This window comes from Embiotoca jacksoni, unplaced genomic scaffold (genome assembly GCF_022577435.1).
Source record: "Embiotoca jacksoni isolate LCO1_2020_lvr unplaced genomic scaffold, fEmbJac1.0.p SCAF_42, whole genome shotgun sequence".
NCBI classification, from domain to species: Eukaryota; Metazoa; Chordata; class Actinopteri; family Embiotocidae; genus Embiotoca; species Embiotoca jacksoni.
In genome coordinates, this window is record NW_027185395.1 from 561,336 (window position 1) to 572,779 (window position 11,444).

Consider the following 11,444-nt stretch of genomic DNA (forward strand, 5'->3'; position numbering starts at 1 on the left):
AAACATTAAATTGAAATTTAGAAACAGGCAGATCAAGGAAAGAACAAGTTATTTATACCAGGATAAGGATGGCAGTCCGACTTAAACCGGACACTTGGTATATTAGGGAAATATTATATTATGGGAGCATTTGTCAGGTAGAGGTGACTAACTCTTGCAATTATAGATTGTACAAAATATCCTCAAGAAAGTCAATATATAAAGGAAGAACTGCAATCAGCATCAAAACCTCAAATCAAAGCAAAAAGGATCGAGTTGGGAAATGCTTGATTTTATTAGACTAACGCCTCAGGACGAACGATTTAAACTCTCGTCCACACGCCGGAGCGCCAGGTGGCGCTAATGCTCCCATTTCGTTGGTTGCCAACCGCTGTTTAAAACCAAAGAAGAAGAAGGAGGGTCGGTAACAGGACAAGGATGCAACGAGACAAAACAAGCAATGCCGGCGCGGCTGAAAAGTAAGAAAAAATAGCCACGTAAAAATGAACTTGTTAAATATGTGTAGTTTTCATCAATGCAACTATCTTGTCGCATGATCTGTACAGCCCTGGTTGGACATAAATGTCCTAATATCGTGTAAAATGTCTCCAGGCCCGACCGGGAGGCCGCCATCATGTCCAAATACTACGACGGAGTGGAGTTTCCTTTCTGCGACGAGTTCTCCAAATATGAAAAGATGGCGAAGATCGGACAGGGGACCTTCGGGTGAGGAGCTCTTCATGCGGTGTAGCTGCTAGCCATGAGGACGAAACAAGAGAACAAATCAACAAATGGACTTTTACTTCGTTAAAGTTTAAATATCTGAACAGATCTCAAGTTCCCGAAACACAAACACACGCGAAACGTTGTTTGAACACAAACGTGTGTCTGCGATGAGATGTGTCTCATCTCAGGTCCGATAAACGACACGGTGACGAGTCCGCGGAGTTTTGGGAACTTACACGAAATAAAACGGATTTATTGAACGTTTTTGTAGTTTCTCTTTTCGGTGTTTCACCTTTTTAGAGCCTCATCTCACCTGAGTTGTACTACGAAGAGAGATTAGTGGGTCAGGAGGTCTGTTGAGACTAAAGGGTTGTCGGTGTCCGAGGGTGGCTCTGTTAACCTGGCTAGATCACCATGGTAACGGATGCTGCAAACCTCACCTGGTCCAGAGAAGTTCATGTTGGAAATATCAGATCAAAACGTAAGAAAGTACCGACCACGGACCAATCAGATCTCTGAACATCATCATCAATCAGAGAAGATCCAGTGGAGCTCTGAGGGAGACGGTCCTCTGAGGGAGACGGTCCTCCGAGGGAGACGGTCCTCTGAGGGAGACGGTCCTCCGAGAGAGACGGTCCTCTGAGGGAGACGGTCCTCCGAGGGAGACGGTCCTCTGAGGGAGACGGTCCTCTGAGGGAGACCGTCCTCCGAGGGAGACGGTCCTCTGAGGGAGACCGTCCTCTGAGGAGTGAGACCGTCCTCTGAGGAGTGAGACAGTGAGACGTCCTCTGAGGAGTGAGACCGTCCTGTGAGGAGTGAGACAGTGAGACCGTCCTCTGAGGAGTGAGACCGTCCTCTGAGGAGTGAGACAGCGAGACGGTCCTCTGAGGAGTGAGACCGTCCTCTGAGGAGTGAGACAGTGAGACGGTCCTCTGAGGAGTGAGACCATCCTCTGAGGAGTGAGACAGTGAGACGGTCCTCTGAGGAGTGAGACGGTCCTCTGAGGAGTGAGACAGTGAGACCGTCCTCTGAGGATTGAGACCGTCCTATTTGCTCCTCGGTCCGTTTGACTCCTCCGAGGCTGCAGCTGAAATGATGAGACTAAAACGTTCATACACGTCGTGAGAAAACATCTATTAATAAATTAATGTAAAGAAATACGCACATGTAATTAGTCCGATCTTCCTGTGGTCGTCATGGTGATAAAGTCTTTCAACTTCGGCGACACATTCACACAGCCGGCGATTTCTTTCACGTCCTTCCATCATTCAGCAGATGTCCTGCTTTCAGTTGGATTATTACTTCATTATAGTTGTTTTAATTTTAGTTTGCTCCTCGTTTTTAAAATGTGTGTGTCTGCTGTCAGAACACTTGTCCATGTCTGTGATTGGTCAGATGCAGCCAACTCCTCCTCCTCGATGTGACCGCGCTCACAGACGAAGGCAGAAGCCGAGTGAACAGAAAGCTGATAACCACCTTCGTAGCAGTGATGATCTCTGACTGAGAGTTTCTGCTTAGTTGAGCAGCTCAGATGAAGAAAGCCTGGATATGTTGAACCTTCTCCGTCGTAACGCCCCTCAGGCTGCTCACTGGTATTTGCCAGGAATAAAACATTGCTTGTATTTTAACAGCATTTTAATTTTAGGTTATTGACCTGGGAAGTTTAAATCTGCCAGTGTATTTCCAAGCTTTCCTGAAGTTGGACATTTTCTTTTCCTTCATGCAGCTGGTTGTTTGTTTGTCAGATCAAACTTATCTGATGAGGACGGAAAAATTTACGAGGACACACAAATTGTAAATATTCAGATTATGTTTTAGTAACTCTCAAATCTCAATAGAAGCCATCTGCACACACTTTAATGAACTTGAGATAGCTTTTACAATATTCATACATTAGATATATCCAAGTGGAAACAGAACTTAATATCATAACATAATATATAGTTTCACTATAAATATCAGAAATTATTTCCTTTCTTTTCTGTTAAAAATCAAATTGTCAACAATGAGAAAGTGCTGAATTTCTGTTGTGTTGTAAAACTGTCTTTGACAGGGAGGTGTTCAAAGCAAAGCACCGGCAGACGGGGAAAAAGGTGGCACTGAAGAAAGTTCTGATGGAAAATGAGAAAGAAGGGGTAAGAAACCAGAGTCTAATGCAAATAGATGTAGACTCCAGTATGAGGGGGTTATGCTCTATAACTGGGTCATACTTGTGGCCTTCATGTAGGTAGTAATAATAGCATTATATTCACACCAAGATACAATCTGAGACAAAGGCAGCGCTGATTGAAAGAAGTGAGATTTGAGCGACTGCAGTGAAAAACCTGTTTCAACTTCCTAACTGATTTTTGAAACCTGCTGAAACATGTTGTACTTGCTGTGCTGCTGCTTGTTCCTGTGTTTGATCTGCTCTATATGCTTGGAAGTGCATACTTCATTATGCTGAGTTCATATATTTATTGTGTTTAAAGACGTCGATCTCTGGCTTGCTTTGTTTTAGTTTCCGATCACAGCTCTGAGAGAGATCAAGATCCTTCAGCTGCTTAAACATGAGAATGTGGTCAACCTGATTGAGATCTGCAGAACCAAAGGTTGGTGACACAAGTACATATTCAAACAATCCATTTTTTGATTTTATTTTATTATTTTTTTTTAGGTCTCTTGTTTCCCCTCGTTTGCAAAATATGTCTCGCTCAAATGATTGGAGCACAAAATGAGTCTGTTGGTAAATGTTTAAGTGTTTTTTTCTCTCTGTTTTTTTTAAGCTACTCAATTCAACAGATACAAAGGCAGCATCTACCTGGTGTTCGACTTCTGTGAGCACGACCTGGCCGGGCTGCTGAGCAACTCCAACGTGAAGTTCACCCTGGCAGAGATCAAGAAGGTCATGCAGATGCTGCTCAACGGACTCTACTACATCCACAGAAACAAGGTGTGATAAAGATCAACACAGACGAGTTCTTCTCAAGAGGCTGTGAACACATTTAGAGTCTGAAACAGTCCAGACCATAAGTATTGATATACTGCCCAAATACAAGGGTAAGAAAAAAATAGGACTCGGCTACTAAATATTTCTCAGGCAGTTGTGTGTTGTTTAAACATGAACGATATTCGACTGAAAGTAACGTTAAATCCTCAGAACTGACGAGTGTGATGATGTGATCCCACCAGCAGGGACGAGTGCTGACCTGGAGAAGCTTTAATGCACAGACTGCTAGAAAAGCTTCGCCCCTGTTGCATCAAAAACTGTTTTGTTATTCGGTACAAAACTTTGATACTGAAGCTACATCCACACAAATAAGTGTGTATTAGCATCACCGAGCTGTGTTGAGCACATGTAGCCTCTCCTGAGACAACCTGCCCATGAAGACACAATCATCCCAGTTCAACGCCAGTAAATCTTCAATTAGAAGACCTCATTTCTCTCTCTTCAAACTCATCTTCTGAGCTCGTGTCTATAGATGGCATGTGAGGCGTTCAGGGAATATCAGTAAATTGTAGCGTCTCGTAATAACTTGCCCATGAGGTATTTAGGGGATGTCTTTTAATTGTAGCTACAGGAAATAACCTGGGTTCCACTCTCCCCTTCTAAACGCTAGGAAGACTCAGGATTTGTACTGTGATGTGTCGTATAACTCTTTGTTTCTTAAAATAAATATTATAAAATTGGTGTTATTTAAGGCAAATTATCGTTACTGGTATCACAATATTTTTGAACAATACCCTGCAGTGCAGACGAACACTGTCAGTTTCACTCACAACTACAATCCCTGTTATTTATCATGGATGTGGAGAATGTGGTTCAGTTCACACATGAACTCAACATCATGCTGACGTCCTACATAAACCCAGTTTAGGTTTTAGCCCAATCTTAACATTGAGGAGATTAGAAACAACATATAGATGAATATTAGTAATTATTATACATCTGCAGGATCCTACTGCTCAGCCTATATAATTTATCCATGTATTTCATATGGTATTTGTTTTCTGATAGTAGAACAACATTGATCCCATCACTGATTGAAGCAGGTAGAATCGCCCCCTGTTGACTCATTAAACTGTTCTCTGTTGGCTCAGATCCTGCACAGAGACATGAAGGCAGCCAACGTGCTCATCACCAGAGACGGCGTCCTGAAGCTGGCCGACTTCGGTTTAGCTCGAGCCTTCAGCCTGGCGAAGAACAGCCAAGGGAACCGCTACACCAACCGGGTGGTGACGCTGTGGTACCGACCTCCGGAGCTGCTGCTGGGTAAGAGACCGCCACAAAACTCCACACTAACACACCTGCTGGATCACAGACACACTGTGGGGATGCACAGCTTGTATTTGCTGCATCCTGCAGAAGCATCCGAGCAGCCTTCTGTACTTTGGACCCAGATTTGGATTTAGTTTTTCAATTAAAGTTAATAAAAGTCTCGTCATGCAATTTTAATGTTGTCTTCATGGAATTTTGGGTTTTACAGCTGTTGCAAACCTTTGACAACATTACTACGGTGATATTCCTTCTAGAGCCCAATTATTTTATAGGTTTACTGATTTCATTGGCCAATATTGGAGTATCACAGATTTACAGTGGGTACGGAAAGTATTCAGACCCCTTTAAATTTTTCACTCTTTGTTTCATTGCAGCCATTTGCCAAAATCAAAAAAGTTCATTTTATCTCTCATTAATGTACACTCAGCACCCCATCTTGACAGAAAAAAACAGAAATGTAGAAATTTGTGCAAATTTATTAAAAAAGAAAACCTGAAATATCACATGGTCATAAGTATTCAGACCCTTTGCTCAGTATTGAGTAGAAGCACCCTTTTGAGCTCGTACAGCCATGAGTCTTCTTGGGAATGATGCAACAAGCTTTTCACACCTGGATTTGGGGATCCTCTGCCATTCTTCCTTGCAGATCCTCTCCAGTTCCGTCAGGTTGGATGGTGAACGTTGGTGGACAGCCATTTTCAGGTCTCTCCAGAGATGCTCAATTGGGTTTAGGTCAGGGCTCTGGCCGGGCCAGTCAAGAATGGTCACAGAGTTGTTCCGAAGCCACTCCTTTGTTATTTTAGCTGTGTGCTTAGGGTCATTGTCTTGTTGGAAGGTGAACCTTCGGCCCAGTCTGAGGTCCAGAGCACTCTGGAAGAGGTTTTCTTCCAGGATATCTCTGTACTTGGCCGCATTCATCTTTCCTTCAATTGCAACCGGTCGTCCTGTCCCTGCAGCTGAAAAACACCCCCATAGCATGATGCTGCCACCACCATGTTTCACTGTTGGGATTGTATTGGGCAGGTGATGAGCAGTGCCTGGTTTTCTCCACACATACCGCTTACAATTAACGCCAAAAAGTTCAATCTTGGTCTCATCAGACCAGAGAATCTTATTTCTCATAGTCTGGGAGTCCTTCATGTGTTTTTTGGCAAACTCTATGCGGGCTTTCATATGTCTTGCACTGAGGAGAGGCTTCCGTCGGGCCACTCTGCCATAAAGCCCCGACTGGTGGAGGGCTGCAGTGATAGTTGACTTTGTGGAACTTTCTCCCATCTCCCTACTGCATCTCTGGAGCTCAGCCACAGTGATCTTTGGGTTCTTCTTTACCTCTCTCACCAAGGCTCTTCTCCCACGATTGCTCAGTTTGGCTGGACGGCCAGGTCTAGGAAGAGTTCTGGTCGTCCCAAACTTCTTCCATTTAAGGATTATGGAGGCCACTGTGCTCTTAGGAACCTTGAGTGCTGCAGAAATTATTTTGTAACCTTGACCAGATCTGTGCCTTGCCACAATTCTGTCTCTGAGCTCCTTGGACAGTTCCTTCGACCTCATGATTCTCATTTGCTCTGACATGCACTGTGAGCTGTAAGGTCTTATATAGACAGGTGTGTGCCTTTCCTAATCAAGTCCAATCAGTTTAATTAAACACAGCTGGACTCCAATGAAGGAGTAGAACCATCTCAAGGAGGATCAGAAGAAATGGACAGCATGTGAGTTAAATATGAGTCACAGCAAAGGGTCTGAATACTTATGACCATGTGATATTTCAGTTTTTCTTTTTTAATAAATTTGCACAAATTTCTACATTTCTGTTTTTTTCTGTCAAGATGGGGTGCTGAGTGTACATTAATGAGAAATAAAATGAACTTTTTTGATTTTAGCAAATGGCTGCAATGAAACAAAGAGTGAAAAATGTAAAAGGGTCTGAATACTTCCCGTACCCACTGTATATTAATGTCAGCGTATATGTTTTTCTGGAGGTTTTTTTTGTTTCTTTTTACAAAACATAATGCAGAAAGAGATGATTGGGTTAATTCTAAAATGATGTCATCATGTAGTTTGTCCAGCAGGGCAGGCGTGCCTCCATTGGGCCTCATTCACCAACCGTTCTTCAGGAGAAATTTATTTCTAAAACTCACTTCCACAGATTTGACAAAGATTCTGGCGTTTATTTGTTCTCAGATAAAAACTAAATCTGCACACACATCGTTTTTTGTGTTTTTTTCAATTCTACAGTTAATATTATAGTATTTAATCTACAGTAATTCCTTTTCAAAATATTTTTAATTTTAATAATTATTTTCATTACTTTACAAAGCTTCATGGTTTTGAATGATCGAACACGACAACAGCTTTGACTTCCAAGTTTGACAGTAATCAAGTGCATGTTGGTAAATTAAACATAATCTAACTTTTACCGTGTGATTCTTTAATATATTACAATTAATCTGAAGAAGGAAACACATCACGAACAGAACAAAGACGTTTCAGTGTATTTTTACTTTCTAAAAGTTTGTATAAAGTTTCTTGAAGTGTTTCTGGGTTGTAACCAGTGTTGAGGCCGTCTGTCAGTGTTTGGATGTGACGGACCGTCTGAGACCAGACGTGGTCCCGGGGGACCTGGGTGCAGGTGAACGGGTCCTGGGTGCAGGTGAACGGGTCCTGGGTGCAGGTGAACAGGTCCTGGGGGACCTGGGTGCAGGTGAACAGGTCCTGGGTGCAGGTGAACGGGTCCTGGGGGACCTGGGTGCAGGTGAACGGGTCCTGGGTGCAGGTCTGGAGGTGCTGTGCAGGAGGCTACAGTCCTCCGAGCATTCACTGGACGAGCAATCCTTTCACATGCGTCTTTTAAAAATGTTTTTTTGATACTTGCGCTACGCTCTTAAGTATGACAGCACTTCTTCTGTTCACTTCCTGCAGCTGCTCCTCTGCTTCAGAGCTGCTTCAGAGCTGCTTCAGAGCTGCTACAGAGGTTCTTCAGAGCTGCTTCAGAGCTGTTTCAGAGGTTCTTCAGAGCTGCTACAGAGGTTCTTCAGAGGTTCTTCAGAGCTGCTACAGAGCTGCTTCAGAGGTTCTTCAGAGCTGCTACAGAGCTGCTTCATAGGTTCTTCAGAGGTTCTACAGAGCTGCTTCAGAGCTGCTTCAGAGCTGCAACAGAGCTGCTTCAGAGCTGTTTCAGAGGTTCTTCAGAGCTGCTACAGAGGTTCTTCAGAGGTTCTTCAGAGCTGCTTCAGAGCTGCTACAGAGGTTCTTCAGAGCTGCTTCAGAGGTTCTTCAGAGCTGCTTCAGAGCTGCTACAGAGGTTCTTCAGAGCTGCTTCAGAGGTTCTTCAGAGCTGCTTCAGAGCTGCTTCAGAGGTTCTTCAGAGCTGCTTCAGAGGTTCTTCAGAGCTGCTTCAGAGGTTCTTCAGAGCTGCTTCAGAGGGTCTTCAGAGCTGCTTCAGAGGTTCTTCAGAGCTGCTTCAGAGCTGCTTCAGAGCTGCTTCAGAGGTTCTTCAGAGCTGCTTCAGAGGTTCTTCAGAGCTGCTTCAGAGGTTCTTCAGAGCTGCTTCAGAGCTGCTTCAGAGCTGCTTCAGAGCTGCTTCAGAGCTGCTTCAGAGCTGCTTCAGAGGTTCTTCAGAGCTGCTTCAGAGGTTCTTCAGAGCTGCTTCAGAGGTTCTTCAGAGCTGCTACAGAGGTTCTTCAGAGCTGCTTCAGAGGTTCTTCAGAGCTGCTTCAGAGGTTCTTCAGAGCTGCTTCAGAGGTTCTTCAGAGCTGCTTCAGAGGGTCTTCAGAGCTGCTTCAGAGGTTCTTCAGAGCTGCTTCAGAGCTGCTTCAGAGGTTCTTCAGAGCTGCTTCAGAGGTTCTTCAGAGCTGCTTCAGAGGTTCTTCAGAGCTGCTTCAGAGGTTCTTCCTCCTGGATTCTGCTGCTCCACATCAGCATTATTTCCGTTTCTTTCATCTCTTTGAGTTGGTGTGCACTGTCTCACCTTTTATTGGCAGGGTTGAAGAACACGTCGTAAGTCTGACGTAGACTTTTTCTGACGACATTTCTTAAGAACAAATTTAAGAAAAATCTTAAGAAGATATTAGTGAATGAGGCCCAATGATCCCATTATATCCCCCTTTCAAGATAACTTTACTAATTACCATATATACATGTAAAGAATATAGTCAACTGATATCAGCCATGAGGAATAAAGATTTATAATGTTATGTATAATTTTCTTCTTCCTAAAATAGTTTTTTTTTTTTTTAAATAATCGTTCAGGAATGGAAGTCAAGTTATTGACCGTGTTATTGATATCGAGCAAAGTATCAACAACATACAGTGAAATCTGGGACCAAACAAACGTCCTTTTTTCCAGAATTAACTTGCATTTTCTCACATCAATGATCTGCTGTTGGTTATAATCTAACTCTTAATATAGGAATCTATTGAGGGGTATATTCAACAGCAATGAATTTACAACTACATCCACAAAAACTTGTTTTTCTTAAAAAATGTTGGCTGATACTTCTTAATAATATTAATAATAGCTGCTGAATCTGTCTGAACAAGAGATATTTGAAAACATTGAGGAAACTTCAGAATTTTCTGTTTTCTATCTTCAGTACTATCATTTCATTTTTATTGTTTGAAAAATAAATGTTCTTTTTGTTATAGTTCTCATTTTAAAATGTTCCTTTTTATTTATTTATTTATTTATTTTGGTCATGAAAACTGTTCATCAGTCAATATTTTCTGTCGTAGTTTGTGTTGACCAAATAAACGCTGCTGTAGCATTAATCAACTCCACATTCACCTGTACAGCCTGATGCTGTGGTCTCCGTGGCGATCATCAGCTGGCAGACTGGGTTTTTTTTCTCACTCTTTGAGATTTTGAATTCTTTCTCTTTTTTTTTTTTTTTTTTTTTTTTTTTTATAAATCACAAGACACTTTAAAACCAAAAATGTTCTGCATGTTTGGAACCTTGCATCCATGTTTACCTGCCAGCTGTGCTGTCACTGCCTGTTTTGCATATTGCACCAACGTGCACATGAACAGACAACACGGGACCCGGTCGTTCGAACATTACTCCACAGTTACTTATACTGATGTGTTCTTGTTTGGCAGGTGAGCGAGACTATGGCCCCCCCATAGATCTCTGGGGAGCCGGCTGCATCATGGCAGAGATGTGGACTAGAAGTCCCATCATGCAAGGCAACACTGAGCAGCACCAGCTCACCCTCATCAGCCAGCTGTGTGGCTCCATCACCGCTGAGGTAAGCCGTCGTTTCAAGCTGCATCATGTAGCTGCAACACCCGTCACCTCTGGATCTTCAACTGTATCCTCTCTATCAGGTGTGGCCAGGTGTGGATAAGAAATACGAGCTGTACCAGAAGATGGAGTTGCCTAAAGGCCAGAAGAGGAAGGTGAAGGACCGTCTGAAAGCGTATGTCAAAGACCCTTACGCCCTGGATCTCATCGACAAGCTGCTGGTCCTGGACCCGGCGCAGCGCACCGACAGCGACGACGCGCTCAACCACGACTTCTTCTGGTCAGACCCCATGCCGTCAGACCTCAAGAACATGCTCTCCACACACAACACCTCCATGTTTGAGTATCTGGCCCCGCCCCGACGGAGAGGCCACATGCCCCAGCAGCAGCCCAATCAGAACAGAAACCCGGCCACCACCAGTCAGACAGAGTTCGACCGAGTGTTTTAGTGAAGATGTTACGGGAGGAAGACGTGTGATTCCATCCAGGTGAACATGAAGCTGCAAGTTCCTGTCAGACATTACCTGCAGTGATCACCGTTCTGAGCTTCCAGCAAGATGCAGGTTGCTTGGGTTCACCAGGTTTTAGGACTGTGATGTTCGAAGTTATGCAGAACCTACGAAAAGACAGTTTGGATGTGTTTACCCAAGTTATAATTTTGATATCTCCATAGATATTGTTAGTTTTATGCAGTTTCACATTTGTCATATCATTGTTTTCTATGACAAATCCATCTGTGTATTTACAGGTTGTACTGTGATTCAAGGTTTTTATTTATGCTGACAAAGATTGAAACTTTTATTGAAACCATTAACAAGGTCATTCATTTCTGTATTCTACCTAAAGCTAAAATTAAAGTTATTTTTGCCTTAACTTGGCATTTTGTGATCATGGAGTTTTACTGGGAGACACTCAAACATGGTGAAAAGTTATCCAGCAGAAGGAAGTCCGAGAAACAAGACTCACTGTGGAGGTTTCTATCTCTCCTTACTTTATAGTTGTACTTCACTGCATTTCATGAGCAAACATTGTACTTTTCCCCTCACTACATTTACTTGTCGTTACTTTAAGGGCTCCACACCCCCCCTCAGGAGATTTAAATTAGACTAATTGGACCTTTAGTCAGATGCATGATGGGATATACGTGGTGAAGGTTGTCCTTCATCACAGAATCCTGTATCACAGAATACATTAAATTCTGTGAACACTCCACCGTACCATCCCGGACTGTACACTGCTTC

The 11,444-nt window shown here is 43.1% G+C and overlaps 1 protein-coding gene across 2 annotated transcripts; it reads left to right on the top strand.

Annotated features, from left to right (window-relative positions):
* Nucleotides 1-370: 370 nt before the first annotated feature.
* On the top strand, nt 371-11,081 carry cdk9 (cyclin-dependent kinase 9 (CDC2-related kinase)). 2 transcript variants are annotated; one of them, XM_069169016.1, is made up of 8 exons: nt 371-458; nt 592-705; nt 2,759-2,840; nt 3,206-3,296; nt 3,471-3,637; nt 4,786-4,957; nt 10,059-10,207; nt 10,287-11,081. In XM_069169016.1, exons 1-8 carry the CDS (start codon nt 418-420, stop codon nt 10,650-10,652), a joined length of 1,182 nt encoding a protein of 393 aa, XP_069025117.1. In that variant the 5' UTR covers nt 371-417; the 3' UTR covers nt 10,653-11,081. The 2 variants fall into 2 exon arrangements, with proteins under 2 accessions (XP_069025117.1, XP_069025118.1); XM_069169017.1 differs by lacking the exon at nt 371-458 and having other exon boundaries at nt 613-2,297.
* The last annotated feature ends 363 nt before the right edge of the window (nt 11,082-11,444 follow it).

What these genes read in the sequence shown, in the direction of transcription:
- cdk9 (XM_069169016.1), top strand. Translation starts at nt 418, where the DNA reads ATGCAACGAGACAAAACAAGCAATGCCGGCGCGGCTGAAAA. An exon ending in ATCGGACAGGGGACCTTCGG is followed by an intron (nt 706 to 2,758) that starts GTGAGGAGCTCT and finishes TGTCTTTGACAG; the next exon opens with GGAGGTGTTCAAAGCAAAGC. An exon ending in TGGAAAATGAGAAAGAAGGG is followed by an intron (nt 2,841 to 3,205) that starts GTAAGAAACCAG and finishes GCTTTGTTTTAG; the next exon opens with TTTCCGATCACAGCTCTGAG.